The 27,686-nt window shown below is 53.2% G+C and overlaps 1 protein-coding gene across 1 annotated transcript; it reads left to right on the top strand.

The window, feature by feature from the left end:
• Positions 1 to 955: 955 nt before the first annotated feature.
• On the top strand, positions 956 to 27,686 carry AXL (AXL receptor tyrosine kinase). The gene is made up of 20 exons (XM_047079169.1): positions 956 to 1,105; positions 2,255 to 2,477; positions 2,819 to 2,919; positions 3,506 to 3,682; positions 8,629 to 8,709; positions 8,850 to 8,965; positions 12,259 to 12,469; positions 12,779 to 12,918; positions 13,588 to 13,738; positions 13,940 to 13,966; positions 15,203 to 15,335; positions 15,618 to 15,709; positions 18,989 to 19,084; positions 19,221 to 19,298; positions 20,982 to 21,074; positions 21,486 to 21,607; positions 22,249 to 22,358; positions 25,278 to 25,437; positions 25,953 to 26,089; positions 26,887 to 27,686. The coding sequence occupies exons 1-20, from the start codon at positions 1,042 to 1,044 to the stop codon at positions 27,236 to 27,238; spliced, it is 2,664 nt and encodes an 887-aa protein (XP_046935125.1). The 5' UTR covers positions 956 to 1,041; the 3' UTR covers positions 27,239 to 27,686.

Below are 27,686 nucleotides of genomic sequence, written 5' to 3'. Positions count from 1 at the left end.
ACCATGACCTGAGCTGAAGTCGGACACTCAACCCACTGAGCCACCCAGGCCCCCCCTATTCTTAGTCCCATCTTATAGATGGGCAAACAGAGGCTGTGGGGGTGGGGGGAGTCAATGGCAAGGTCACACAGTTAAAGGTAGAGCTGAGACTCCAACCCACATCTTCGGGCACCCCTGTGAGTGCCCATACACTGCCGTCCTGTTTCTGCACCCACATGGGTCTTTTTTTGTTACAATGATCCATGTCTGCCCGAGTCTATCCAGGGGATGCCCGCTGAGCCGCGTCTTCCCGTTCCTGGTTTCTGAGTTTCTGCAGGAACGGAGTTCCTGACCCGGCTTGTCTGAGTGGGTCCGTGGGCCAGCAACGTGCCCCTGCTTGTCCCCTGCTGTCCCAGCCTCTGTGTGTGGATGACATCTGAGTGTGTGTGTCCTCATCAGCGGTGCTGCGAGAGTGAGGGGGAGTGTCTGGCTGGGGCTGGGGCTGGGCTGGGGGTGGGGGTGGAGGCAGGGCAGGGGGGAGTCGCATAGGCTGAGAGGGGAGTGGAGTTCTGGAGGAATTGTTTACCAGACACTGAGAGAGTCCAGAGGGACATCGCCCAGAGCCAGGATAGCGAGCTTAGCCTCTCTGCCTCGCTGGCCCAGGATTAGGGGTCCATCCATCGGGGCCCCTTCCCCCTCCTCAGCCTCGCTCCGCTGCTCCGGGGCCCCTTTAAGACAGGGCTGGTCCTCTCCTCCCCGGGTTAACCCCTCCAAGCCCAGGTGGCCCCCTGGGCTCCGTCCTGTGGGCGGAGGCAGAGGGGGAGCCAGGGGCGGGGAAAGGGTTGCCCGAAGTCTGGGAGGGAGAGTAGGAGGCAGGGGAGCAGGGGAGGCGGCCGCTGAGCAGAGCCGGCAAGGGGCCCTCCGTGGCAGGCAGGCAGTGCCAAATCCGGGGAGCCCGGAGCTGGGGGGAGGGCTGGGGACAGCCCGGCCCTGCCCCCACCCCCACGGCGTGCCCGGCAACTTCTGAGGAAAGTTTGGCATCGTTCGAGTGGTGTCCTGAGGATGGGCAGGGTCCTGCTGGCCTGGTGCTGGGCGCTGTGCTGCTGGGGGTGCGTGGCCCCCAAGGGTGAGTGCTAGGGGCCTGCGGGGGAAGGCCAGCGTGGCTGGGCTGGGGCAGGAGGGAGCGGAGTTGGGGGGGGGCGGCTATGGCAGGTGTTGGGGGAGTCTGGGCCGGCTGGAGAAGTGTCTTCGGGACAACAGGGAGACAGGGACACACAGACACTAACGGAGAAAGGCCGGGGTGGGGGGGGTGGGGAGAAAGGGGCTCAGAGAGGAACAGGGTAAGAAACAGAAACTGGGAGGGTCAGAGACGGAAAGACATGGACACAGAGGGAGACGGACAGACAGAGACACTGGGGGCAGGAGTGGAGCTGGACTTAACTTGGGGGCCCTGGGGAGCGGACCTCAGCTGGGGGCTGCCGCGGAAGGAATCTTCCAGAAAGGAGTACTAAGTCAAGCAGTGGGATGAGGAGGGCTCCGGAGCTCTCAGGAAAACCCTCGCCACTGTCACCCCCCACTTGTCCTTACCCCATCACTGTCCACTCCGTCTCTGGGCCAGGGGTCTCTGGCTCTAGCTTCAGCTCCACCATCTCCGGGGGGCTTCACTTCTCTGTCCTGGTCTCTGTCTTCATCTCTCCCTATTTTCTAAGTGTCTCTATGATGTCGTCTCTCTGTCTGTTTCCCTCTGTGTCTCTCCCCCCAACTTTTTTTCCCCTCTCAGGGGTGTCTCTTTCCTCATCGCTTATTTTCTGTGTCTCTCCTCCAGTCTCCGTTCCCTGCTGTCTCCGACTCCTCATGCCTGACTTTGTCTGGCTTCTCTGTGTCTCTGTCTCTCCTTCCCTGTTACTCTCTCTCTCTCTTCTCTCCCTCCCCACCTCTTTTTCTTCCCCGCCATCCACCAGCCCAATCCGTCAGGTCTCTAGAGACCCTAAGGGAGGGCAGCGGGGGCCGGGGCTGGCCCTGTCGGGCAGTCCAGGGCGTGGGAGGCTGCCAGATCCCCGGCCTACTTCCCAACAGACGTAGGATGGGGGCCCCTGTAGGAAGGATGGAGGCCGGACCCCAGTCTCCTGGGAAGGCTCCCATCCTCCCCCAAAGCCTCCACCCTCCACCCCACCCCCCCTGCTGAGGTCACTTTACAACTATGTGGGCCTAAGGGCCTGGCAGGCTGGGAGGAAAGTAGGGGTTCCTGAGCTAACTTTTGCCCATCTCCTTGCAGGCACACAGGCTGAGGCAGACCCTTTCGTGGAGAGTCCAAGGAACATCACTGCTGCCCGGGGACTTGTGGGGACCCTTCGGTGTGAGCTCAAGGTTCAGGGGGAGCCCCCTGAGGTGACCTGGCTTCGGGATGGACAGGTGTTAGAGCTGGCCGACAGTACCCAGATGCAGGTGCCCCTGGGCGAAGACGGGGAGGATGAATGGAAAGTGGTCAGCCAACTCAGGTGCTCAGCCTCCCCCTCCCACCCCCCTAGCCCCACCCTGACCAACTGCATGCCTCCTGACCCCTGTTCCCCCCCACCCCCCGGACCTCCATCGCATGGCGGGTGAAAGGTTATGGGCAGGAGCCCCCCCTGAGCTGGAACCCCAGTGTGGCCACTCGCTGGCTATGTGGCTTCGAGCATGTGATGTAACCCTGGGTTTCACTTTCCTCTTCTGTAAAATGAGTTAATAATAGTACCCACTTCTTAACCCCGAAGAGTTTCCAGTCCAGACCCCTTCTTTCAATTCTCTCAGTATGCAGCTCTGACCCTGAGCCTTTCTGTCTCTCCTCTTGCCCTGTTAGAATCTCATCCCTGCAGCTCTCGGACGCGGGGTGGTACCAGTGTGCCGTGAACCTGGGAGGAAAGACCTTCCTGTCCCAGCCTGGCTATGTTGGGCTGGAGGGTGAGCCCTGGGCTCAGAGGTCATGGGAGGGCAGGAAGCCTCAGTGATTAGAGGGTGCTGGGGAATTCAGGGTGTCCCCCGGGGGACTCGCAGCCTAGGAATGTCAGAGATTGTTAGGGGTCGGGAAGCTGGGAAGTCTCTAAATTACTGGGGGCAGGCCTGGGTGAGATTATATGTCTTGGGGTAGAAGACATCTTGGGGGTTGTGGCATGTCCTGGGGTCAGACATGGTCGGGGTAGGATACTCTGGGGATCAGCTAAGGGACCAGAGGTGCCACTGAACCCTCTCCTCCACCCCTGGGGGCCTCGCTTTCCTCGTTGGTAAAATAGGACTGGGAGCCAGACATTTTGGAAAAGAGACGTAAGGGACTCAGGTGTCCTGGAGTTCGGACACTGGTGGGGGAGTCAGATACTGGGATCACATGTTCTGGGGGTAGAGACCTGAGGAGTCAGGCATCGGAAGGAAGTATGGGTGTCCTGAGGGATCAGACACAGGGGTCAAAGCATCTGAAGCCTGCCCTATCCTAGCGGTGAGTCAGACACCTGGGGGGCTCAGAGGGACCTCAGCATCCACTACCACTCCCTAGGCCTGCCTTACTTCCTGGAGGAGCCGGAGGACAGGGCCATGGCCGCCAATACCCCCTTCAACCTGAGCTGCTGGGCCCAGGGACCCCCAGAGCCCGTGGACCTACTCTGGCTCCAGGATGCTGTCCCCCTGACTCCAGTCATGGGCCGTGGCCCCCAGCATACACTGCGCATCCGAGGTAAGTCTGGGGATGCGGCCAGTTCAGCACGGAGGGCCAGGCAGGATGGAGGTGGGGAGCAAGGGAGCCCTTCATGCCTCTTCACGTGTGTCTGCCTGTCCCTCTATCCTTCACTGTCTGGCTCTTTCTGTCCCTGCTTCTCTCCTCTGAGTCTCTCTGCCTCTGCGTCTCTGTCCCTACATATCCCCACATTTCTCTCTGTGTGCTTTCTCTGTCCCTTTCTGTCTCTCTGCCTTCCAGCTCTCTCTGTTTCTCTCTTTCTGCTTCTCTATGTGTGTGTGTCTGTCTCCCTGTCCTTCTGTCTCGTCACCCCAGCCTGTCTGAATAGAATTCTTTGTCCTGGGTTTCCTCTGAGCTGTTCCATGGCCCAAATGTGTGTGTGGGGGGGGGGGGGCTGATGCTCCTTTGTCAGCGCTTGACCCCAAGCAGGGCATTGGAATCGACCGTGCCCTCCTCTTCTCCACCTCCCCCACCCTGCCCACCTCAGTAGCTGAAGAGTTTCACTGGGGGGACAGAGCCAAAAGCCGAGAGAGGAGGAGAAAGTGGAAGAGGGAGAAAGACAGTTACAAAGAGAGAGAGAGAACAAGAGACACAGGAAGGGACAGACCACAGAGGTAACCCAAGATGGAGAGACTGGACAGGGAGGTCTGAGTGACAGTAGAAACTCTCTTAGCCTCAGGGTGACCATCCTCTTCTGCACCACATAGATGGGGCAGGACTTAGCTTGGGATCACAGAGCAGTCAGAGGCAGAGCTAGGGCCCCTGGACACAGAGGTTTCACCCTCACTAAGGAAGGAGAGATAGAGGAACACAGAGGGCTGAGGATCAGTCAGAGGGAGGCAGCTGGACCCTGGAGGGCATCAGCTTCTGGCACACCCCCCCCCCACCCGCTGCCTGAATCCTCTGGGATGGGTGGGGGGGGAGGAGACTCTGAAGGGTCTCCAGAGGTAGAGGGAGGTGTCCACATTCTCAACATTCCGGGGGCCCTGAGTGTACAAGGAAGAGGTGGTGAGCATGCCAGCCCCTAGAAGGGTGACTCAGGCCCATGGCTCTGGGGCCTGAGTCAGCCTGGCAGGACCCCGGAGATGGGGAGGGAGGGGGTATAGGTCCCCCACTCCATCCCAGGAAGGAGAAATGGGTGCCCCCCCCCGCCCCACAGGCGCGAGAGGATCCGTGTGTGTGTGTGTGTGTGTGTGTGTGTGTGTGTGTCGGTGTATGGTAGAGCTCTGTGGGGAGGGTGTCTGTGTGTGTGTCTCAGTGTGTGTGTGAGGTCCGGGTGTGTATGTATCCATGTCCCTCTGGATCTGTGCCTCAGTGCATCTGTCAGCATCAACCTCTTTGTATGAGGGTGTGCTTTAGGGAGGTCCAGCTTCTTTCCTTTTTTAAAATTTTTTTAATGTTTATTTATTTTTGAGGGAGACAGGGACTGAATGCGAGTGGGTTAGGGGCAGAGAGAGGGAGACACAGGATCCGAAGCAGGCTCCAGGCTCTGAGCTGTCAGCACAGGGCCCGACACGGGGCTCGAACTCACCAGCTGTGAGATCATGACCTGAGCCGAAGTCAGACGCTCAAAAGACTGAGCCACCCGTGCGCTCCAGCTTTTTTTTTTCTTAATGCTTTATTTATTTATTTTTGAGAGGGGGGAGGAGGGGCAGAGGGAAAGGGGGACAGAGGATCTGAAGCAGGCACTCACGAACCGAACCGTGAGATCACGACCTGAGCCGAAGTCGGACGCTTAACCAACTGAGCCGCCCAAGTGCCCCAGGGAGGGCCAGTGTCTATGGGTGTTTCAGTGTGTGTGTGTGTTTGTCACTAGGTATGCTTCTGTCAGCTTGGGTGTCTCCCCCACTGTATGTTTGGGTCTTTAGAGTATGTCTTTGTAAGTTTCTCAGGGGCTGCCAATGCACGTGTGTGTGTGTGTGTGTGTGTGTGCGCGCGCATCTGTTTCCTTGTGGACTCAGGATGTTATCAGCGGACAACCTGGTGTTTCTTCAGTGTTTCCACAGACTGTGGCTGTCCGTGTCCACAGGATGTCTTTGTGGTTTCTATGTATATGTCACAGGGTGAGTGTGTTGGCATGGGACCGTCACATGGACATCTGTGTGTGCGTGCACGCGCATACATGTGTGAGAGGAAGAGAAAGATTTCCAGCAGGCAGTAACAACACCCTTCTACTTCTGTCCTGTCTCCCTGCGAATCAACCCCAGCCCTGCTTTTCTCTTGGTAGATAAATAGCGTATATGTAGGTCTGAGCCATCTATGTGCACAGGGCAGCTTGTGTGTCTGCGTCAGTCCTGTGTGTCTACGCAAGCGTGTGTTTTTGTATAGTCTGTGTCTGAAATGCGTCTGAAGCAACCTGAGTGTCCAGCTGTGTTTGAAGGATTGGCTGTGTTTGTTTGCAAGCAAGTCAACATTCACCTCACTCACGTCCTGGTGTGTATTGGTGGGCCCACTTCAACTTCAGTGTACGTTTGTTGCTTGGTGTGTGTATTTCAATTCAGTTTCAGCCTGGCTGGATGTTGCCTTGTGTTGCTAGGTGTTTGTAGGTTGTACGTTTATGTCTGTGGATGTATGTGTGTCTCTTTATAAAGTGCATCAATGTCAGTCCCTGTGTATATAGACACAAGTCACTGAGTGTATATTTGTGTCACGGCGTGTTTGCGACAGCATCAGCCCTCTGTGTAGCTTAGCGAGAGCCGGGTTTTCTGTTTTTGTGCCAGTAACGGCCCCCGTGTGTTAAGTATGATTCATTGTGTCTGCGTGGTTGGGGGGGGTTGCTGTAAGGAATTTTGTCCGTTTGTGTGAGTCTGTCCCTTGATCTGACTCAGGGCGTGCCCCCTCTCCTTCCATGCCTCTGATTCCCTCGGAAAAAGCGCGGGCGTGGGGGGGAGGAGGAGCGGGAGCGGAGAGGGCGAGGGACAGTGCACAGTGCATCTGGAAAGCACATCTGGAGTGGGCCTGCTCCAGTCGAGGAAGTTCAGCCCGCTGGAGGAGAGGGGGTCCCAGGCCCCTCCATCCCTGCTCTCCTAGTCCTCAAGGTGCGCGTTGACGCCAAGGAAGGGGGATCCTGGGCCGCGCGCCCCCCACCGGGCCGCCGGAAGTTCCAGAGCGGGAGGGGGGGGCGCCCCGTGACTCACGCGGGGGCAGGAATGCTGCGGTCGGAACAGGACCAGGCTCCAGAACTCTTTCTTGCCCCAGGGCTCCTCCGGCGGGCAGCGCCAGCCCCCGCGCGGTGACCCTGGCGGGCCCCCACGTGCCAGGTGGCTGGACCGGACCCAGGCTCCCCGCCCCCTCCGGCAGTCGGCCCGGGGCTGTCCTGCCCTTCCCCCGCCGGCGGGGGCTGCGGCCGGGCACCTGACCTTGGCTGGGAGCTGCCGCCTGGGCAGCGGCGCTGAGGAGCTTCCCTGCCCAACCCCCTTCCGGGCCCCGGCTGCCGGGCCCCGGCTGCCGACTTTCCCTCATTCCACTCCCTGTGCCGACTGAGAAAAGGAAACTTTGTGTCTGCGGGTAGATGGTGGTGGTGAGAACGCGGGCTCACGCACGCAGAACAAGCAGGAGATACACACACAAGGTATACGACATCCACAGCCACACACAGACCTGCGGTCACCCTGACAGACTCAAGACCTGGTCCTCTTACATCCTGTCACCCAGACACTGTGTGTGTGTCTATATTTCCTCGTGTGTGAATCTGTGTATTTTTGTGTTTGTGTGTCTGCGCCTCTTGTTTGTCTCTGTACTTGTCTTGGTGCATGTGTGCATGTGTGTGCATGTCCGCCTGTGTTCCCACCCGCACCTCACTGGGGAGGAGAGGCAGTCCACCCCCAGACACCCAGAAAGTTATCCAAGACACGTATTAACTCACTTACCCATAGAATTACACACGCTGGCATTTCTACACACACGCCCCACAACGTTCATTAGTACATAAAGGCATACACATAAATTCATCCATTCGTTCAACAAGCATTTACAGAGCACCTGTTGTGTGCAAGGCCATCGTATGCCCTGGGGCATACAGCTGGGGGCAAAACAGAAACCCCTGCCCTCCTGGAGTTGACGTAGTGGAGTAGACACTAAGCAAGACAAGGTAATAGGTAAAGTATGTTGTGATGAGAAGAACCAGAGGAAATGTAAAGCAGTGGAGTGGCTAGATAATGGACGTGAGCTCCCAGCTCTAAACAAGACAGCCAGGGGCGGGGTGGCTGAGAAGGTGGGGTCTAGTAACAAATGTGAAGGAGGGCAGGAGGGAGCCACGTGCACATCTGTGGGAAGACTGATCCAAGCGGAGGGAACAGAGAAATGCAAAGTTCCTGAGGAGGTGGGAACGTGTCTGATGTCTGATGGCCTGTGTTCCAGAAACACCGGGAGGCCACTGAGGGCGGGAGGGGGAGGGGGCTTGGTAGGAGCTGAGCTTAGAGCTTATAAGTGAACAAACATTACCTTTATACACACCGGTGAAGGCCTGTTTCTTAAGTGTGTGTCCATTCGGTATAGAAGCCTCTACGTGTGCCTGTGTGGCTCAGCGTGATCGTGTCCGCGTTTGTCCCAGTATGTGACTGTGTGTGTGTGTGTGTGTGTGTGTGTGTTTCTGTGCATAAGTGTGTGTGTCTGCGTGTCTATATGTGCATGTATGAGTATGTGTTTCTGTGTGTGAGTGTATGGGTATGTAAGTCTCTGTGTGTGTGTGCCCCTGTGTGTGTCTGCATGTATGTGTGTCTGTGTGGTGGGGCATCAGGACTGAGGCCACTAGCCTGTCCTTGTCTTTGCATCTGAGGATGGAGGCCTGCGTTCCCAACTCATCGCCCTTCCCCCCTCTTTCCCATGCAGCAGGTGCCCATGTGGGCTAGACTGACCCTGTCAGGCGGTAGGAGGTGGCCCAGCATGGCCCGGGAACCCCTTCTTGGCCTCTCTGACACTGGGCCCTTCCTTCTGTGACTCCCCAGGCTTGAACAAGACGTCTTCTTTCTCCTGTGAAGCCCACAATGCCAAGGGGGTCACCACATCCCGCACAGCCACCATCACAGGTGACAGGAAAGGGAGCTGGGGAGCTGGGTGTCAGAGGGTGTGAGGTCTGGGCCCAAGGTCAGAGCTGGGGTAGAGGGCAGGGCGGGGAGCTTTGGGCCAAGGCCCCCCAGGGTCAGCTCCTCCCCTCATCTCTCCACAGTGCTCCCCCAGAGGCCCCACAACCTCCACCTGGCTTCCCGTCAGCCCACAGAGCTGGAGGTGGCTTGGACCCCAGGCCTGAGCGGCATCTACCCCCTCACGCACTGTACCCTGCAGGTGAGACCTTGGCCCTCCTTCTACCGCTCATAAGCCCCCATCCTCTTCCTGGGAAACCAGCCCTTACCAGCCATTCGTGTGTTGACCAGCAGTAGAGCCTTGAGTTAAGCCAGGCGTCCTGGGTTCAAATCCTGACTCTACCAGCGGCCAGCTGCAGGAGCATGGACCAGTGACTTAATCTCACTGGACCTCGGTTCTCTCATCTGTAAAATGGGCAGATAGGCTTGTTGTAAGAATTCAGTGAGTGAATGCAAGTAGCAAACTTACCATAGTATCTGGAACATAGGATATGCACGATAGACTATCAGCTGCTTTAACTTTTTTTAGTATTAGTAATATTGACTCTGGCCAGAGAGGGAATCCTGAGACAGGTGGTCCAGAGCCATCTCTGTCACCTCCAGGTGCCCGCAGCCCTGTACTTCTCCCATCCCAGCCCTGATCACTCTGGGGTGTCACTGTTTTGGGGGTGAGTGTGTCTCCCCACCGGACAGTGAGCTCTGGGAGGGGGCCGGTCCCAGCTGTCTTGGTCACCACTGAGTCCTCACGATTGCCCAGTGCAGGGCCAGACCTAGATTAGGGAACGTTTGCTGGAACCTGAAATGCTCTAGACCCAGCCCTTCTGCATCAAAGTTGTTCCTGTTCTACAGTAAGAAAAGCAAACCAATGCAGATCTCTGAATACGAGCCCAGTTCTGGCCTGAAGTTCTCTGAGATTTAGAAGTTGGAATAAGGGTGGGACAGTGCCTGCCACGGCAGGTGACAGTACTTAACAATGACCAGCTTTTATGGAGTGTCAGCTCTGTGCCGGGCCTTGTGTTAAGGCTTTGCGCACACCCCCTTGCGTGTTTATGGAGTAGGGTTTATGGATTCACCCATTTTCCAGATGAACAAACTAAGGCTCAGAGTAGTTACACAACCTGCCCAAGATCACAGCCAGGAAGTGGCAGAGGTGGGATTCGAACCCTCATCTCCTCAAACCCAAACAGTCCTCCTCACCTCCTAAGAGACCGTTCAGAGCCAGCGCGTGATTAAATAAGAGTTGTCTTTCTTGTAATTACGTGCCCTGGACACAATTTCATTTGCTTGTCATTTTAACCCTAGAAACGTAATCTGTTAATCTTTCTGTTTTCAAGGTAAGGAACTGAGACCCAGAGAGGGGAAGTGATCTGCCCTTCCCATTGGCTAAAAGGGATAAAACTGATTTAATCCCCGAGGCCAGGGCCCATTTGGGAGACCTCAAATGCCAGGTCAGGCATCTGCTGTACCCCCAACCCACATGCGTCCTATGTCAAAGGAAAGCGGAAGTGTGTCCCTCTTCCCTCTCCAGGGCTCACTTCCTGCTGCGCCTGGCGTGGGGCTAGAGGGTTCGAATGGGAGGGTCACAGGGAAAAGAGAAGTGTGAGTGGGCACGGGGAGGCTGATTGTCTGGACCCATGTCCCTGTTGTCCCCTTTGTCCCAGCGAAGGTTCCCCTTCCCATCTGTCACTGCAGGTCAGAGAGCAGGCATGGGACAGCTTCCCCCCATCCCACTCCCCACCATCTGGCCAGGCCTCGTGGTGGTCTCCTCTCCCCACAGGGGTCTGTGTGACCTTGGGCAAGCTGCCGAACCACTCTGGGACTCATTGTCCTCATCTGTAAAATGGGAATGAAAAAAGAAATTGACCTCAGAGGGTGGTGGTAAAAAGCCAATGAGTTCATCCAGGATTGCACTGGCCAGGGTGCCTGATACAGTGTTGGCACTCAAGAAATGTTAGATGTTGATATGATGCGCGGACCCCCTGACGTGCACTGCGTCATTAAACCTCACACCCTGCCAGGTAGGGACTCTTGGATGCCCATTTTCCAGAGATAGGAATAGAGACTCAGAAAAGTAAAGACACTCATGCTAGGTCATACAGCAAGTGATATCCAAGCCAGGACTTGGACCCAAAGAATCTTGAGTTCACATCGGAAAGCAGTAAACACCTTCTGACACATGGTGTAGAGGAGCGGTTAGGTCTCCTGCTGGCTCCCCGGTTGCAGGGGGCGGGAGGCAGCATCCTTGCGGTGTGGGGCTGTGATTGTGTGGCTGTAGAGGGTTTGTGGTTCTGTGTGGCAGGGCTCTGCAGATGCAATCCCCAGCTGTGGCCTTTGCCATGCTGATCGTGCTATTCCTGGGGACCAGGTGAGTGTCCCAGCCTGTGCCTTTGTGCAGAGTGTGCAGAATTTGACATTGGTAGCCAGGCAGCCTCTCACACATGCACAAAATAATAATAATAATAATAAACACCCGATGTGAACAGGCCCTCTTCTAAGCGCTTACAAGCATCAATTCAGTCAGTCCTGCAAGTTAGGAAGCCATTGTTGTTTTCCCACTTTACAGATGAGGAAACTAAGGCACAGAGCTAGGGAACGGTAGAGGCTGGATTTGAAGCCCAGATCCAGCGTCTACGCCTAGCACTAAGGCTATACTGCCTCTCTGAACAGAAGTACCGTGACTATCAGTGATGTTCTTAAATGGACATTCTCACCGTAAGTAGGGCAGAAGTTTGCAAGACAGGTTGGGGTTCAGTTCCCACCTTCGTCAGTGACAAGCTGGTGACCTTGGACAAGTGGTTCCATCTCTCCAATACTCAGGGTCCTCATCTGTAAATGGGTATACACACAGTACCCACACTGAGGGCTGAGGTCAGGGTCAAAGGAGTTCTGATTTATAAAGGGCTTTTCTTTTTTATTAAGATATAGCGTACATAACGTACATAATCTTTGGTGTAAACCTAGATTGTTTAACACGAATATTCAGCCACGTCACCATCCTTCCAAATCGAGAGGCAGACTCTTCCCTGACCCCCTACAAGGATCCTTCAACCCCCAGAGATGCCCACTCTTCTGACTTCTATTGTGGGGCATTACTTTTGCCCGTGGTTGAATGTCATTGTCACTTTATTGATGCTGACCACCTGCCATGTTCTGTACAGCTTGTCCTATGTTCATCCTTTAGGCAGCCTTGTAAGGTATTTGGTCCTCTAAGCCCCCCATTTTCCAGATGAGGAAACTGAGGCTCAGAGAGGGAAAGTCTTGCCAGAAGTGGCTTCTGCAAGTGATGATAGAGCCACATTGTACAACCGGGTGGTCTCCTTGCTTTGCAAATGCACGTGCCCGTGTTACACCAGCACGGCGCTCACACACACGCACGCACGCACGCACATCCTTGCGAAGCCGTGTAATCACACCAGGACCACCACCATCGACTTGGGTGACCGCCTCGTTTAACTGCGTGGCCATCCTGTCCTCATGCTCCTTCCCTCTCCCCAGGCTGTGCTGTCAGACGATGGGGTGGGTGTCTGGCTGGGAGAGCCAGACCCCCCCAAAGAACCTATCACCTTGCAAGCATCCGTCCCCCCTCACCAACTTCGGCTGGGTGGCCTCCACCCTCACACTCCTTACCACATCCGGGTGGCCTGTACCAGTAGCCAGGGCCCCTCGCCCTGGACCCACTGGCTTCCTGTGGAGACACCGGAGGGAGGTAAGAAGGAGCCGGTGTGGGGCAGACATCACTCTCTGCCCTGCTGGACCTTGCTCACATCGATGCCACCCCAGCAGCTCCTGTTACCCATTCACCCCATGTGGCCTTAGTCCTTCCTGTCCACCCCCTGACTCCTCAGCACGGCCCACTGGCGTCTCTCCCAGACCTCTTCCCTGCGCTTCTGCTCATGGGAGGGCTGCACGAGTTGCCCACGTGCATGCCCTTTGCACCCTGCCCCCGCTTCCTGGGAACAGGGGAAGGGGGCAGGAAGAGGTGGGGTGCCAGCTTCCCCTCTTCCCTGTCCTCCAGTACCCCTGGGCCCCCCTGAGAACGTTAGTGCCATGCGGAATGGGAGCCAAGCCCTCGTGCGTTGGCGGGAGCCAAGGGCACCCCTGCAGGGCACCCTGTTAGGGTACCGGCTGGCCTATCGAGGCCAGGACACTCCGGAGGTGGGTGCTGTTGGCTGGGCTGGGGCGGAGTGGCCGGGGGGAGGGAGTGGGGGAGGAGATGACAGGGTGGACATGGACAGTTGTGCAGGTTGGGTAGTGTGGGATACATTACACCTAGGAGAGCACTTTCTGGGAAAGTTAAAGGAGTCCAGGGGAGGGTCAGGGAATAGCTATTTACGAATCATTGTAAAAAGTGTTTCGGTAGACTTACAGATGTACTATGACAATTTTATAGCAGATAATTGTATAACACCTTGAAGAAGGGGTGACTTTTCCTAATTTGCACAAGAGTGGTGTTGGAACAAGCAGCACCCTGGGGTGCAGAAATGGAGTGGGAAGCGGGGAGTTACGAGGCAATAGGGGAACACGGGGGGGAAAGATGAGGGTTCGGCCCCTCAGCAGAAGTACTGCGTGCCACGCACAGTGCTAGCACTTGAGCACAGGCGGCGAATGAAGCAAAGGCCCAGTCCTGGTGGAGCTGATGAGTGGGTGTGGGGATGGAGAATGGAGGTGGCGATGGGGGTGAGAGATGAAGGGTAGGAGGAGAAAGGGTGAGGGGCTGGGCGTGAGGAGGAGGCTTTGAGAAAGATGAGGACTTGAGGCCAAGGGTGCAGTCTTAAGAGTTGGAGGCCTGGGACTCTACCCTGATGCTACATCTGGATGTCCTAGGTGCTAATGGACATAGGGCTAAAGAGAGAGGTGACCCTGGAGCTGCAGGGGGATGGGACTGTCCCCAACCTGACCGTGTGTGTGGCAGCCTACACCGCTGCTGGGGATGGACCCTGGAGCCACCCTGTGCCCCTGGAGTCCTGGCGCCCAGGTAACTTCGTGCTCAGCCCCCTCCAACTGATTCACAAGGACCATGTCTTTCCCAGATACCCCTGACTTGCTCCATGTACCTTTCAGTGTTGCCCCAATCTAGGCTCTTTTCCTACCCCGGAAGCTTACTGAGAGCCTCACCCATGTCACATCAGTCTTGCTTTCTCTGAGCATGTCCTCCCTCTGTCCTTTCTCCTCACAGGACAAGGACAACCAATCCACCTGCTAGGTAAGGGTTTTTGCACCCTCTCTCCTCCTTTATTTCCCTCAGCTCCCAGTGAGGACTCCATCACCACACACATACTCTTTGACATGCTTTCCGTGTTTCTCAAACTTCTCATTCTAATCCTCTACTTTTGGGGTTTGTGTGGTCCTTGATGGGGTTGCCTGGAATGGCCTCACACATTGTAGGTACTCAATGAATGGTAGATGGGTGGATGGCTAGATAGACGGATGGATAGATCAGTTATCCCCCTCAAATCCATCCCTCTCAAGTATTTCTTCAGCAATTCTCAAAAACTCCTCCTACACCCATTGTACCCTCCTAGCATTATGACAGCTCACCTCTTGTAACTCAACCTACTATCCTTAAATATTCCTCCCATGCCTTCCTGCCTTTCTTTGCAAACCCTTTCCACAGCCTCCTTTCCTCCCAGTCTTCTTTCCCAATCATAGCTTTACAAGCCTTTGTTCCTCACACATGCCTCTCAAACCCAATCACACCCACACTTTGCATTCACAAACTCTGCACGCTTTTTACACGCTCACCATATATCTCACATTGCAAATGCTGGAAAACTTCGGGTCCACACTTTTCAACTCTCCTTACACGTTACTCCCTCGCCCCTTGCCAGTCCTACCTGTTCCCACTCTATGCACAGACCCACACCAAACTCCTGCTACATTTACCATGTACCCATTCCCATCCCTTACACGTCTACTCCCACCTTTCTGCACACCATTTCATCCCATGTTCCTCACCTGCCCTTCCCACACTCCTCTTGCACCAAAGTTACATCCTTACAAATCACTCTTCACTAATTGTATCTAAAACTCCTTGACTACTCCTCACTCGCATACCCAAAACTCCTCCAACACCCACCTGACGCTCTATATATACATGCCTTTCCTTTGCACATGCATTTCACTTCCATCCCTTACTTTACGGAAACCCCTCCATCATCAGGACACACTCAAGACTACTCCTTAGCCATCTATGCGTGAACCTCACACTCCTTACACACGCCCCCCCCCCACACACCCATCCTATGCTGCACGCATTCTCTCCCTTGCTCACCTGTTTTTCACACCCAAATCTCGTCTCCCTGGATAAATGAACACACCTACCTGCCACATGTCTCATGAGATATTTCCTCATCTGCCTCCCTCCAACATCACCCCTTTGGGTCCCAGGGAGCAGGATCCAGAGCCCCAGCCATGACCTGTGTCCCATACCCCCTGACAGTGAGTGAGCCCCCAGCCCCTGCCTTCTCATGGCCCTGGTGGTATGTACTGCTGGGAGCAGTTGTGGCCGCTGGCTGTGTCTTCATCTTGGCCCTGTTCCTCGTCCACCGACGGAAGAAGGAGACCCGCTATGGGTGAGTTGGAACTACATGAGTAGGAAGGCTAATGTGGATTGGAACAGAGAGGCTGGAGTCGGGGAGACCGTGAGGAGGCTGGTACAGGATGAGAGATTAGCAAGAATCGGAATGAGGACAAGGGGGGAGGCAGAAGGTAGCGATCCAAGACAAGCTCAGCAAACGATGGAGGAGAGGGCGGGCAGGGCCTGGGGTTAGGGTGGTGTTCACTTTCACTGCTGTTGGAAGGAGGGGGTTCCACTCATTTCTGTCCTGCCCTCACCTCCTGCCTGTTCCCCCCAGAGAGGTGTTTGAACCAACAGTGGAGAGGGGTGAACTGGTGGTCAGGTACCGTGTTCGCAAGTCCTACAGCCGCCGGACCACTGAAGCCACCTGTAAGTGAACCCCGTGCCTCCCTGCCCTGGTGCGGGGATGATGAACGTAGAGACTGGGGCCTGCTAGGCTTCTGTCGATGCATGCACCAAAAGTTTCTGAAAGTCTTGGAATGCTGGGTTGTTAGAACCACAGACCATAAGAACAACAGAACTGTGAAACCACACAGACCCTTAGAGTAATAGAGTCTTAGGGGCGCCTGGGTGGCTCAGTCGGTTAAGCGGCCGACTTTGGCTCAGGTCATGATCTCGCGGTCAGTGAGTTCAAGCCCCGCGTCGGGCTCTGTGCTGACAGCTCAGAGCCTGGAGCCTGTTTCAGATTCTGTGTCTCCCTCTCTCTGACCCTCCCCCGTTCATGCTCTGTCTCTCTCTGTCTCAAAAATAAATAAACGTTAGGGGCACCTGGGTGGCTCAGTCGGTTGAGCGGCCGACTTCGGCTCAGGTCATGATCTTGTGGTCTGTGAGTTCGAGCCCCGCGTCGGGCTCTGTGCTGACAACTCAGAGCCTGGAGCCTGTTTCCGATTCTGTGTCTCCCTCTCTCTGACCCTCCCCTGTTCATGCTCTGTCTCTCCCTGTCTCAAAAATAAATAAAAGGTTAAAAAAAATTTTTTTAAACAAAAAATAAATAAATAAATAAACGTTAAAAAAATTAAAAAAAAAAAAAGAATACTAGAGTCTTAGACACAATAAATCGTAGAAAGACCAAACCCCGGGGCCACAGGACGCTAGGACATTGTAATGATGATGATGATAAAGATAATGATGATGGTAACAATAAGGATGAGACTCATTGATGATGATGAAGCCAATGATGACAGCCAACCCTGGCACTTCTAGGGGTGATGGGCGCTGTCCTAAGTGCTCTGTACATATCACTTACTTTAATCCTCATGACAACCCAATGAGGTAGGTACGTCAACAGATGAGGAAGCTGTGGTATAGAGTGGTTAAGTAACTTCCTCAAGGCCACACAGCTTGTAAGTCGGACAGCTGGGCTCCGAACCCAGGTAGATTTGCTCTGAAGTCCATCCTCTTAACTGCCTCTTGGAATTATAGAATGTTAGAGAGGTAGGGTTGATCTTGGCCGAAACAATCAAAGGCTTAATTCTTGGTGCGCCTGGGTGGCTCAGTTAGTTAAGCATCGAGCTTCGGCTCAGCTCATGATCTCACGGTGTGTGGGTTTGAGCCCCACATCGGGCTCTGTGCTGATAGCTCAGAGCCTCAAGACTGCTTTTGATTCTGTCTCCCTCTCTCTCTGCCCTTACCCCATTCGCACTCTGTCTCTCTCAAAAGTAAATAAACATTAAATGAAAAATTTTTAATGTTGTAATACTATAGACCCTTAAGATTTTTTTTTTAATTTTAAGTATTTATTTTTGAGAGAGAGAGAGAGCTCATGTGCACAAGTGAGGGAGGAGCAGAGAGACAGGGCACAGAGGATCCGAAGCAGGGCTCCACGCTGATAGCAGAGAACCTGATTCAGGGCTCCAACTCACAAATGGTGAGGTCATGCCCTGAGCTGAAGTCGGACGCTTAACTGACTGAGCCACCCAGGTGCCCCTAGACCCCTAAGATTTTGAAAATCATAGGCTCTTAGAACTCTAGACTCTCTGTTCGACTGTGGAGCTATGAAGTGTCCCAGCTAAGAAGGGACCTCAGAGGCCACCTCGTCAAATCTCTTCATCTTTCCCGCTGAGGAGACCAGAAAGAAAAGGGACAGAATTATGTCTCTTCCCAGCACACAGTGAGAAGGCTACCGGGGCCCCAGGGAGATACCAGAAGGGGCTGGGAAAGACATTTATTTAAGAGGAGAAAGAATAGGAAGCAAGGAGGTCATGGTGCCGTAATGAAGTAACATGCAGAGTACTTCTCAAAGTGTGATCCAGGTCCCTGGAGGGGTCCCCGAGACCTCTGTATGGGGTCCATGAGGTCAAAACTATTTTCATAGTAATTCCAAGATGTTATTTGCCCTTTTACACTGCTGTTCTCTCACACGTGTTCCGTGGAGTTTTCCAGAAGCTCTACAACGTGTGTTGATGTCATCACTCTATTGGTTGATGAATGTGTGCTTGTTTATTCTGGTTTTAAAAATCTATTCATTTGGGGTGCCTGGGTGGCTCAGTTGGTTAAACCTCTGACTCTTGGTTTCAGCTCAGGTCATGATCTCACGGTTCATGGGTTCAAGCCCCACATTGGGCTCTGTGCTGAGAGCACAGAGCCTGCTGGGGATTCTCTCTCTGCCCTTCCCTATTCCCACTGTCTCTTTCTCAAAACAAATAAACTTTAAAAAATTTTAAAAATTAAAATCTATCCATTTGACTTTGCATACAGTAAGTGGTATACATAATCCCCCTAGACGAAAGCTTTTTGCAGTCCTTAGTAATTTTAAGAATGTGAAGGGGTCTTGAGGCCAATAAATTTGAGAACTGTTACCATATAGCAACGAAAAAAAATTGCAGTTACCCACAACCACATTACAGCTGTCTCATAGACGCCGTGTTGACTGAAAGAAGCCAGACACAAAAAAGAACATATTATGTGATTCCACGTTTATAATAATCTCCCCAAACAGAGGAAGCCTATCTATGGTAAGAGAAGTCAGGAAGGTGGCCACTCTTGAGAGGGCAGGTCATGGTCTTTTCTTGACCTGGGTGCTGATTATACTGTTGTGTTTGGTTTGTGGAAATCCATTGAGCTACTAACTTATGATTTGTGCAGATTCTACTTCAATAAAAAGTTAAGAAATATTTTTAGCAACTGGCATTGTAGGACACTGACCAGTCAGGGTGCCCAGTGGTGCAAGATCATGTGCCAAGTTCTAACCCTTTAGCTGCTGGTTTGGGAGAAGTTTCAGGGATCTAGAGGAGGATCTAGGGTAGGGTGTGTGCTTAGGGAAGTAGCTGATTTTTTTTTTTAAGTTTTAACTTCATTTATTTTTGAGAGAGAGAAAGAGAGAGCAGGAGAAGGGCAGAGAGAGAGGGAGACAGGAGACGGAGAATCCTAAGCAGGTTCAGAGCTGTCAGCACAGAGCACAACTCGGGGCTCAAACCTGCAAACCGTGAGATCATGACCTGAGCCAAAATCAAGAGTTATATGCTTAACCAACTGAGCCACCCAGGTGCTCCAGGGCAGTAGCTGGTTTTGAATGAATGCAGAAGTATTTCAATATTTTAATAATGGCTACATCCCTATTGACATCCGAATGTCAAATGTCCGAATGTTGAATGTCGCCTGAATGTCAGCCCTGCTCCATGGTTCTGTCCACCCCCACCCCCCATGCAGTGAACAGCCTGGGCATCAATGAAGAGCTGAAGGAGAAGCTTCGGGATGTGATGGTGGACCGTCATAAGGTGGCCCTGGGGAAGACCCTGGGAGAAGGTGAGTTCCGTACCTAGTGCACACATGTATTCCCTTGAACCATGAAGTCCTTCACTTGCCCACCCCTACCCAGTCACAGGAAATGCAGTTTCCACAAGTGCCCCTGAGGTCAATGTCTCCCTCTGGTCCCCCATAGGAGAATTCGGAGCTGTGATGGAGGGCCAGCTCAACCAGGATGACTCCATCCTCAAGGTGGCTGTGAAGACAATGAAGAGTGAGTCTATGCCTGCATGTGCACACGTATGGGACCCCCGTCTCCTAGCCCTAGACCCTTCTCCTATGCCCCTAAGGAGGCAGAAGCACAGAAAAGTTAGTAGCAAATTAGCCCTACCACAGAATCTCAGGGTTTCCAGAAAGGAAATGGAATCCATGCCAGGTACTTCAACAGAAGGAATGTAATATGAGGAGGTTTACTACAACGGTGCAGGAATAACTGGGAGCAGTGAGGCAACCTGGAGATTAGCAGCAGCAGTACCTTACTTCCTCCCCAAGGCCTGAAGGGCAGAGGGAGGAAATGGTGTTACCAGAGCCCATGGCCAGGGACGCCTGGTGGGATTTAGGATCACAGGAGTTAGCGGCTACCTTGTAGGAGCTTGAAACACACAGGAGGCACAGCCACCATCAAAGCAAGACTGGAAGCAGTAAGAGACAGGGTGAAATACCCTGACTTCTCCCCTTCCTCCTACGCACCTGCCAGTCTGCCATCAGTGCTTCCCATGGGCAAACTCCCAACAGAAAGCCAGTATGAAAGGGAGCCTGGGAAATGTAGTTTTCGGGGACGAGCTCCTGTGATACATAACAGAGCAGGAAAAGGTCTGGAATGAGGCATACCTGGTTTCATCATTTACCAGCTGTGTGATCTCAAGCAAGTGACTCTCCCTCTCTGAGCTGCCATCCTTCATCCAGGGGAAAAAAAAAGATAAAAATCTCCCTGCCTCCTAGGGTGAGCCAAAGCACTTAATGCTGGGTATATAGGATGTGTCATTGATGTGGACTGCGACTATATTATTTACATAGTCAAAGAGGGTGAGAGCCAGTCCAGGGTCACGCAGCACACGGAGTCCATGCCCAAGTCCTTTCTTTTTTTTTTTTTTTTTAATTTTTTTTTCAACGTTTTTTATTTATTTTTGGGACAGAGAGAGACAGAGCATGAATGGGGGAGGGGCAGAGAGAGAGGGAGACACAGAATCGGAAGCAGGCTCCAGGCTCTGAGCCATCAGCCCAGAGCCTGACGCGGGGCTCGAACTCACGGACCGCGAGATCGTGACCTGGCTGAAGTCGGACGCTTAACCGACTGCGCCACCCAGGCGCCCCCCCAAGTCCTTTCTATACAGGAAAGAGGCGTTGAGGGTCAGGCTGAACCTGGTGGTTAGGCAAGAAGGTTCCTTTCTGAATCACTGGGGCTAAAAGCTTGGATTATGGACTCAACGGTCTCTCACTCATTCATTCATTATTGAGCACTTCTTATGTACCAGGTTATATTCCCCACCTGGGTTTGAATCCCAGCTATGTGACTTTGGGCAAGTCACTTTGCCTCTGTGAGCCAGCGTCCAGAGTAATCGTATGGATCGCCGGGGAAGCAGCCTTGCATGGTGTTTGCACGTGGGCCTCAGAGCCAGACCACCTGGCCTTCAGTTCTGCCTATTCCGCTTGCAAGCTGTGTGTGCAGATTCCTTAACCATTGTGTGCCATGGTTTCCCCATCGTTAAAACAGGGAAAACAATAGTGGCACCTCAGAGGGTTAAATGAGTTAATATATGTAAAGTGCTGAGTGCAGCACCAGGTACTTAGTAATCATGTTTGATGATGATGATGATGATGATGATGGAGGAGAAGAGGAGAGAAAGAGTCCTCTCTCCCCTCCTTTCCTCCTTATCACCTTCCTTTCCCCTCCAAGTTGCCATCTGCACAAGATCGGAGCTGGAGGATTTCCTGAGTGAAGCCGTCTGCATGAAGGAATTCGATCACCCCAACGTCATGAGGCTCATTGGTGAGGGAGGGGCAGATTTAGGGGATCTGCAGGCTCCATGGAGGCCACCCTAGAAGGAAGACCCCTCCCTCTGGCACTGAGAAGATCAAACCTCCAGGCTCCCTGTCTCCCTCCCATTCCTCAGAGTCAGCAAGCTCCCCCCTCCTTCTTTCCCTCAGCTTGGAATGTGACCTCTGACCTTTCCCAGAAATAGCTGAGGTCCCCAGGAGGGCTCTGGAAACTTCCCTGGGAACAGTGCTGGAAATGGCTTCTCTGAAGCTCAGTCCTTGCCACTGCTGTCCCCCGCCCCCAACAATTTGGGGGGAAGGGAGAGATTTGAGGGGAAGGGAGAGACAGAGCTGAGGGAGGGGACGGCTTCCCGTCCTGTCCAACTGGAGTGACAGGGCTGCCTGTGGGGGGCGGGGGGCTCAGGTGTCTGTTTCCAGGGTTCTGAACGAGAGGGCTTCCCGGCACCTGTGGTCATCTTACCTTTCATGAAACATGGAGACCTGCACAGTTTCCTCCTCTACTCCCGGCTTGGGGACCAGCCAGTGGTGAGGGACATTTACATGTCTGGTTCACAAGTATTAACTGAGCACCTAAGAGGTACCCAGCGCTGCTCAGAGACTGGGAAAACCATGGTGACCCAAACCATGGTGACCCAGAGCTTGCTGTCCTGGAGCTCTCTGCCAGTGGGGACACCGGGCAGTAAATTAGTTAACAAATAAGCAAGATAATGTAAGTGCTAGGAAGGAAATAGAGTCAGATGAACTATAGAGAAGCTAGGCAGTTAGTTTGAGGGGACAGAGAAGGTCTTAGTAAGGAGGTGGCCTTGAAGGAGGAGCCAGCTGGTGGGAGGTGGGGAGATCTTGGGGGAAGCAATCCTGGCAGAGGGAACAGTATAGGCAAAGGCTCAGAGGTGGGAGCAAGCAACAGCCTGTCTGAAAACCAGAAAGGAGGCCCCTGGCTGGAGCGTGTGTCCTATGTCCAGGGCAAGGAGAGTAGATCCACTCAGAGAGGAAGGCAGGAGGGGATTATATAGGGCCTTGTTGGAAAGAGGAGGGATTTCATTTTCAGAGCCATTAGAAACCACTGCAGGGCCGAGTGAGGCACACACAGGAAGGGAAGGAAGGAGGGGGGAAGAATGGATCTCATGGACTCTGCTGACCTCTACTCCCTCCTGGGCTGCCTCCAGTTCCTGCCCACTCAGATGCTGGTGAAGTTCATGGCAGACATTGCCAGTGGCATGGAGTATCTGAGTACCAAGAGATTCATACACCGAGACCTGGCTGCCAGAAACTGCATGTGAGTGTTGAGCCTTCCAAAGACATCCCCACCCGCCGAGGAGCTCCATCCCTCCTTCCAAGATGGAAGAGGGGTCTAGACACTTACCTCTCGGGTAGTCCAGAACTCAGGACTGGGACAGAAAGGTCAGCAAGGGAGTTGGAGAAGCATTCCTGGAGGATGTGGGCCTGGAACTGAGATCCTGGAGGGGCATTTGGATGTGGAGACAGGTGAGGCAAGAGGGTTGGCTCAGTGGGTAGCATGAGAGGTGCAGAGGTGACTGATGACCGTAGTAACATTGAAGCCCCATCTCTGTCTCCCTCTGTGCTGAGTGTCTTCCCCGGGCTGCCTTTGGGGAGGGGCCACACTGAATAATGGTGGGTTGGGTACAAGCCAGAAAACAGGCCAGAACTGAGCTAAGGTGAGAGCGGTGTGTGTGTGTATATAAACACAGGCTTAGGATATTAGTTACATTACAATATTGGACTCCTAGAAATTGGAGCTGGAGAATCAGAATCTTGTGTAAGATGTCTCATTGTTCGCAACTCTCAGGAATATGAACGGTTCTGCATTTCTCCCAATTTTTTATTTTGAAAAAGTCCAACCCTACAGAAAAGCTGAAAGAACTGTACAGTGGACCCCCATATACCCTCCTTGTTGAAATTCTCTTCTATTCTCTTTCTGTCTTTCCACAACCATTTCAAAGTGAGTTGCCAAGATAGTGGCACCAGGCCCCTAAATCTTCAGTAGGTATCGCCTAAGAATGAGGACTTACATGGAAGTGATTACAGTTCTGTTGTCACACCTAAGATTAACCGTAATTCTGTAACATAACCTCTCATCCAATCCATGTTCAAATTCTTCCAGTTGTCCTCTGAAATGTCTTTTAGGGCTGTTTTAATTTTTTACCCCAAATCAGAATCTCTTCAGGGTCCCCCCGCCACTGCATTTAGCTGTTATGCCCCTTTGGTCCTTATAAATCTGGAATAGACCCCCCCCAATCTTTTTCTATTTTTACATCATATTATTTTGGAAGAGACCAGGCCACTTGTCTCGTAGGATGTGACAGGCATGTATCTGTTTCCTTGTGGTGGCATTTGCCTTGTTCCTCTGTTCCCTGTATTTCCTGTTAACTGGAAAGTTTATGTAAAGGCTTCAACAGGCTCAGTCAAAATGGAAATTCCTTTCTTTTTTTTTTTAATGATTATTTTTGAGAGAGAGTGGGGGGCAGGGAGGGCCAGAGAGAGAAGGAGACACAGAATCTGAAGCAGGCTCCAGGCTCCGAGCTGTCAGCATAGAGCCTGGTGCAGGGCTTGAACCTACAAACTGTGAGATCATGACCTGAGCTGAAGTCAGATGCTTAACCAACTGAGCCACCCAGGCACCCCTGGAAATTCCTTTCTATCTGCAACTTGGCGTGATCCTAGTCAAGTCCCCCATGGAACAGTGACACTGGAAATCAGAGTAGACAACCCATTGTTATGCATCTGCCCCTTTTTGTTAAGTTACAATATTGAGGGGTGCCTGGTTAGGTCACTTGGTAGAGCATGCGACTCATGGTCTTGGAGTTGTGAGTTCAAGCCCCAAGTTGGGTGTACAGATCGCTTAAATATAAAATCTCCAGGGATGCCTGGCTGGCTCAGTCAGTAGAGCATGCAACTCTTGATCTCAGGGTCATGACTTCACACCTCACATTGGGGATGGAGGCTACCTTAAAAATAAGTAAATAAGGGGCGCTTGGGTGGCTCAGTCCATTAATTATCCGACTTAAGCTCAGGTCATGATCTGGCCGTCCGTGAGTTCAAGCCCCGTGTTGGGCTCTGTGCTGACAGCTCAGAGCCGGGAGCCTGCTTTGGATTCTGTGTCTCCCTCTCTCTCTGTCCCTCCCCTGCTCACGCTCTGTCTCTCTCTCTGAAAAATAAATAACATTAAAAAAAATAAAAGTAAATAAATAATTTTTTTAAATGTTATTTCCTTACCCAGTTGGCAGTTCGCCACTACCCGAAACCTCCCACCCACTCCACAGCCACCAGCCTGGATACCTGAGCATCACCTCTCTCTGCCTCCCTGCCATGATCCTCTGGGCTTTCCCTGGACCTAGAGGGTGAAGGTTAACTCCTGCCATGTGAGGGGCCTCCAGGGTCTGTTCTGATTGGTCACTGCCCCAGCCCATCACCCTGGCTAGAAATCATTAATTCTTAATAGGATCCTAGAACCTCAGGTGCAAAAATTAGAGAATCTTCTCTTTATGAAAAGCACAAAAGCAGGCAAAAGTAATCCATGCTCGAAGACTGTGGCTTCTCTGGGAGGGGTGGTCACAGGCAGGACTAGTAATGTGTTCCTTCCTTTCTCATACTTAAAAAAATCAACGTATGCTGACAAGCTAACACACACACATTCTAGGTGTGTGGCTAAATGCATGTTTATGTCTATAGACTCACGTAAACGACCACCACTGGATAAAGGTAAAGAACATTTCTGGGCCCCGGCAGGCTCCCTCAAGCACTTTGTAGTCACTGCCCCCAGGGAAAATACTGTCCTGTATTTCAGTCACCTGTTCTTAAATGTCACGGAATCACGGAAGGTGTACTTCTTTGTGTCTGGTTCCTTTCGCTCAGTGTGCTATTGTTGAGATGAGCCCACGTCGCCATGCATATTGGTTAGTTCCAGCTTTTTCTTTGCTCTGTGGTATTCCTTGTACAGATGATGTCCCGCGGTGTTCTGTTTCTTCATCTGGGTGCTGGTTACATGGGTGTGTTTGTGAAACTTCATATAGAGGGAACAAGAAGCAACACATTTCCCTTCGGTCTGGGGTTGACAGACCCTCACCCCCAAAGAGGCCAGCCAGAGCAGGGGGTGAAAAGGCGTCTGAGAGTGAGGACAGGCTTCCCGGTGGAGGGGGCGATGCCGTGACTCTATTCCTCTCCCCATTCCGGGCAGGCTGAACGAGAACATGTCCGTGTGTGTGGCGGACTTTGGGCTCTCTAAGAAGATCTACAATGGGGACTACTACCGGCAGGGACGCATCGCCAAGATGCCAGTCAAGTGGATCGCCATCGAGAGCCTAGCTGACCGGGTCTACACCAGCAAGAGTGATGTGGTATGTGTCAGGTGTGGGGAGCAGTGGCCAGTTCATGTCACATTGCAGCTGGGCTCACAGGGATGCCCGGGCTTCCCGGTACAGGGGCCTGACCGCATGTGTTAGGCATGTCTGGGGGTGTGCTGGGTGTCTGTGAATGGTGGTGTGGGCATGGTGGCGACATGCACAGGTCCACGTGTGCATGATGGCAGGTTCATACATGGGACGTGTGGACAGTTTAGGTCGCGAGAGGCAGTGGTGAGGACATGTATGTATGCACAGCCACAGTGCCCAGGGCGACCCGTAAGACCATGTGACTGTGAAGTGTGTACATGTGTGCATGGATCATCATGCCTATGCACACACAAAAGTTGCCACTCAGTGTGTCCCTGTGCCAAAGTGTTTCGGTGAAGAGCTGTGATGCCCCCACAGAAATAGCTGTGTACAGATGTGCACATAAATGTGGGTGTACCTGTGCGTTGGGGTGTCTTTGTGCAGGAGAGACCCTCTAACTCTCTCTCCTCTGCCCCCTACAGTGGTCCTTTGGAGTGACGATGTGGGAGATTGCCACGCGAGGCCAAACCCCATATCCAGGAGTGGAGAACAGCGAGATTTACGACTACCTGTGCCAGGGAAACCGCCTGAAACAGCCTGTGGACTGTCTGGATGGACTGTGAGGACCCTGAGGACTCTCCCCACCCCCAATCCAATCCCAGATTTCACTCCAAAAGTCCTGAGCACCCCACATGGCCCCGACCCTCTAAAAGCTGCACAGAATCCCCCAGACCGTTGAGGAACCCACACACCTCCTCACCAATGCCCCACAAGACTAGGGTTAGCTCACAGGGTGCAGACTGGCAAAAGGTGCCCTCTCCTCTGGTGCCTTTCTGTGTGGAATGCAGGCTGGATCAGCCGCCTTGGCCGGGCATCTGTGGGCAGTGAATAACTGCACCAGCTTACCTGGGGGCCCTGCCTCTGAGACCCCCCACTCTCCCCAAATTCTAATTCACCTCAGACTCCTGAGCACCCATACTTCCCCCACATGCTCTTCAACACCCCTCAGGACCCGCTGCCAACCCTCCGGTTTGCCATATGGGGCTTCTCCAAACTCATGGGGCTCCTCTGAGATATCCCCAGGATCCTTTAGGACAGTGTTTATGAAACTTACAGTTTATGAAACTGACAGCGCACAGAGAAAAGCAGAGCATTCATCCAGCGCTTTGAGGGCAAAGTCTGCTCTAGCAAACCCTCACTGAACACCACACGATACTCAGAGAGGTTCCCCAAGACCTTTTTCAGCTCCTGAGTGTCCTAGGACTCCCCTCAGAAACTCTTGAGAGTTCCCAAATCCCCTATAGAAGCCCCCAAACTGCTATGGTTCCTTCCAGTCCCGTGAAATACCCCAAACTCCCAGAACGCCCTCCTTCTGAGTGCCTGCTCAGTCTCCCACCCTTCACTTTGCTGCCCTAGGTATGCCCTGATGTCCCGGTGCTGGGAGCTAAACCCTCGGGACCGGCCGAGCTTCTCAGAACTTCGGGAGGATCTGGAGAACACACTGAAGGCCCTGCCCCCTGCCCAGGAGCCCGACGAGATCCTCTATGTCAACATGGATGAGGGTGGGGGGCATCCTGAACCACTTGGAGCTGCTGGAGGAGCTGACCCCCTAACCCAGCCTGACCCTAAGGATTCTTGCAGTTGCCTCACCGCGGCTGAGGTCCATCCTGCTGGACGCTATGTCCTCTGCCCTTCTACCGCCCCCGGCCCTACTCTGCCCACGGAAAGGAGCTCCCCAGCTCCCCCAGGGCAGGAGGATGGAGCCTAAGACAACCCTCTACCTGGGACTCCCTCTCAGGACCCAAGCTAGGCACTGCCACTGGGGGAGCCTACCCTATCAACTATTTCTCCATTCCAGGCCTCACCCCAAACTACAGCCTTCTCTTCCTACCTATTCCACTTCCATCCCAGACAGATCCTTTCCTTTTTCCATGCCTTAGAGTCCCCATGTGTAAAAGGAAGGGGTTGTACCGCAATCCCTAAGGATCCTTCCAGGTCTGACATTCCACGATTCTAGATTCTAAGGTTTAAAGAGTCTAGATTCAAAGGTTCTAGGTTTCAAAGATGCTATTGGTCTTTGGCTCTAAGGACCTAAAATCCCAAAGTCTCTAATTCTAAAGTGCTAAGGTTCTAGACATGGAAGTTGCAAGGTCTATATTCTAAGGCTCTGAGAGCCCATGGCTCTGGATTTTTCTGGTTCTAGGGTTCTTCATAAA

The sequence above is a fragment of the Lynx rufus genome, unplaced genomic scaffold, assembly GCF_022079265.1.
Source record: "Lynx rufus isolate CCGP_SWC_20201006 ecotype Redwood Valley unplaced genomic scaffold, mLynRuf1.p SCAF_16, whole genome shotgun sequence".
Lineage (NCBI taxonomy): Eukaryota > Metazoa > Chordata > Mammalia > Carnivora > Felidae > Lynx > Lynx rufus.
Note: the sequence above shows the minus strand (reverse complement) of the source record. Positions and strands in the feature narration are given on the sequence as shown.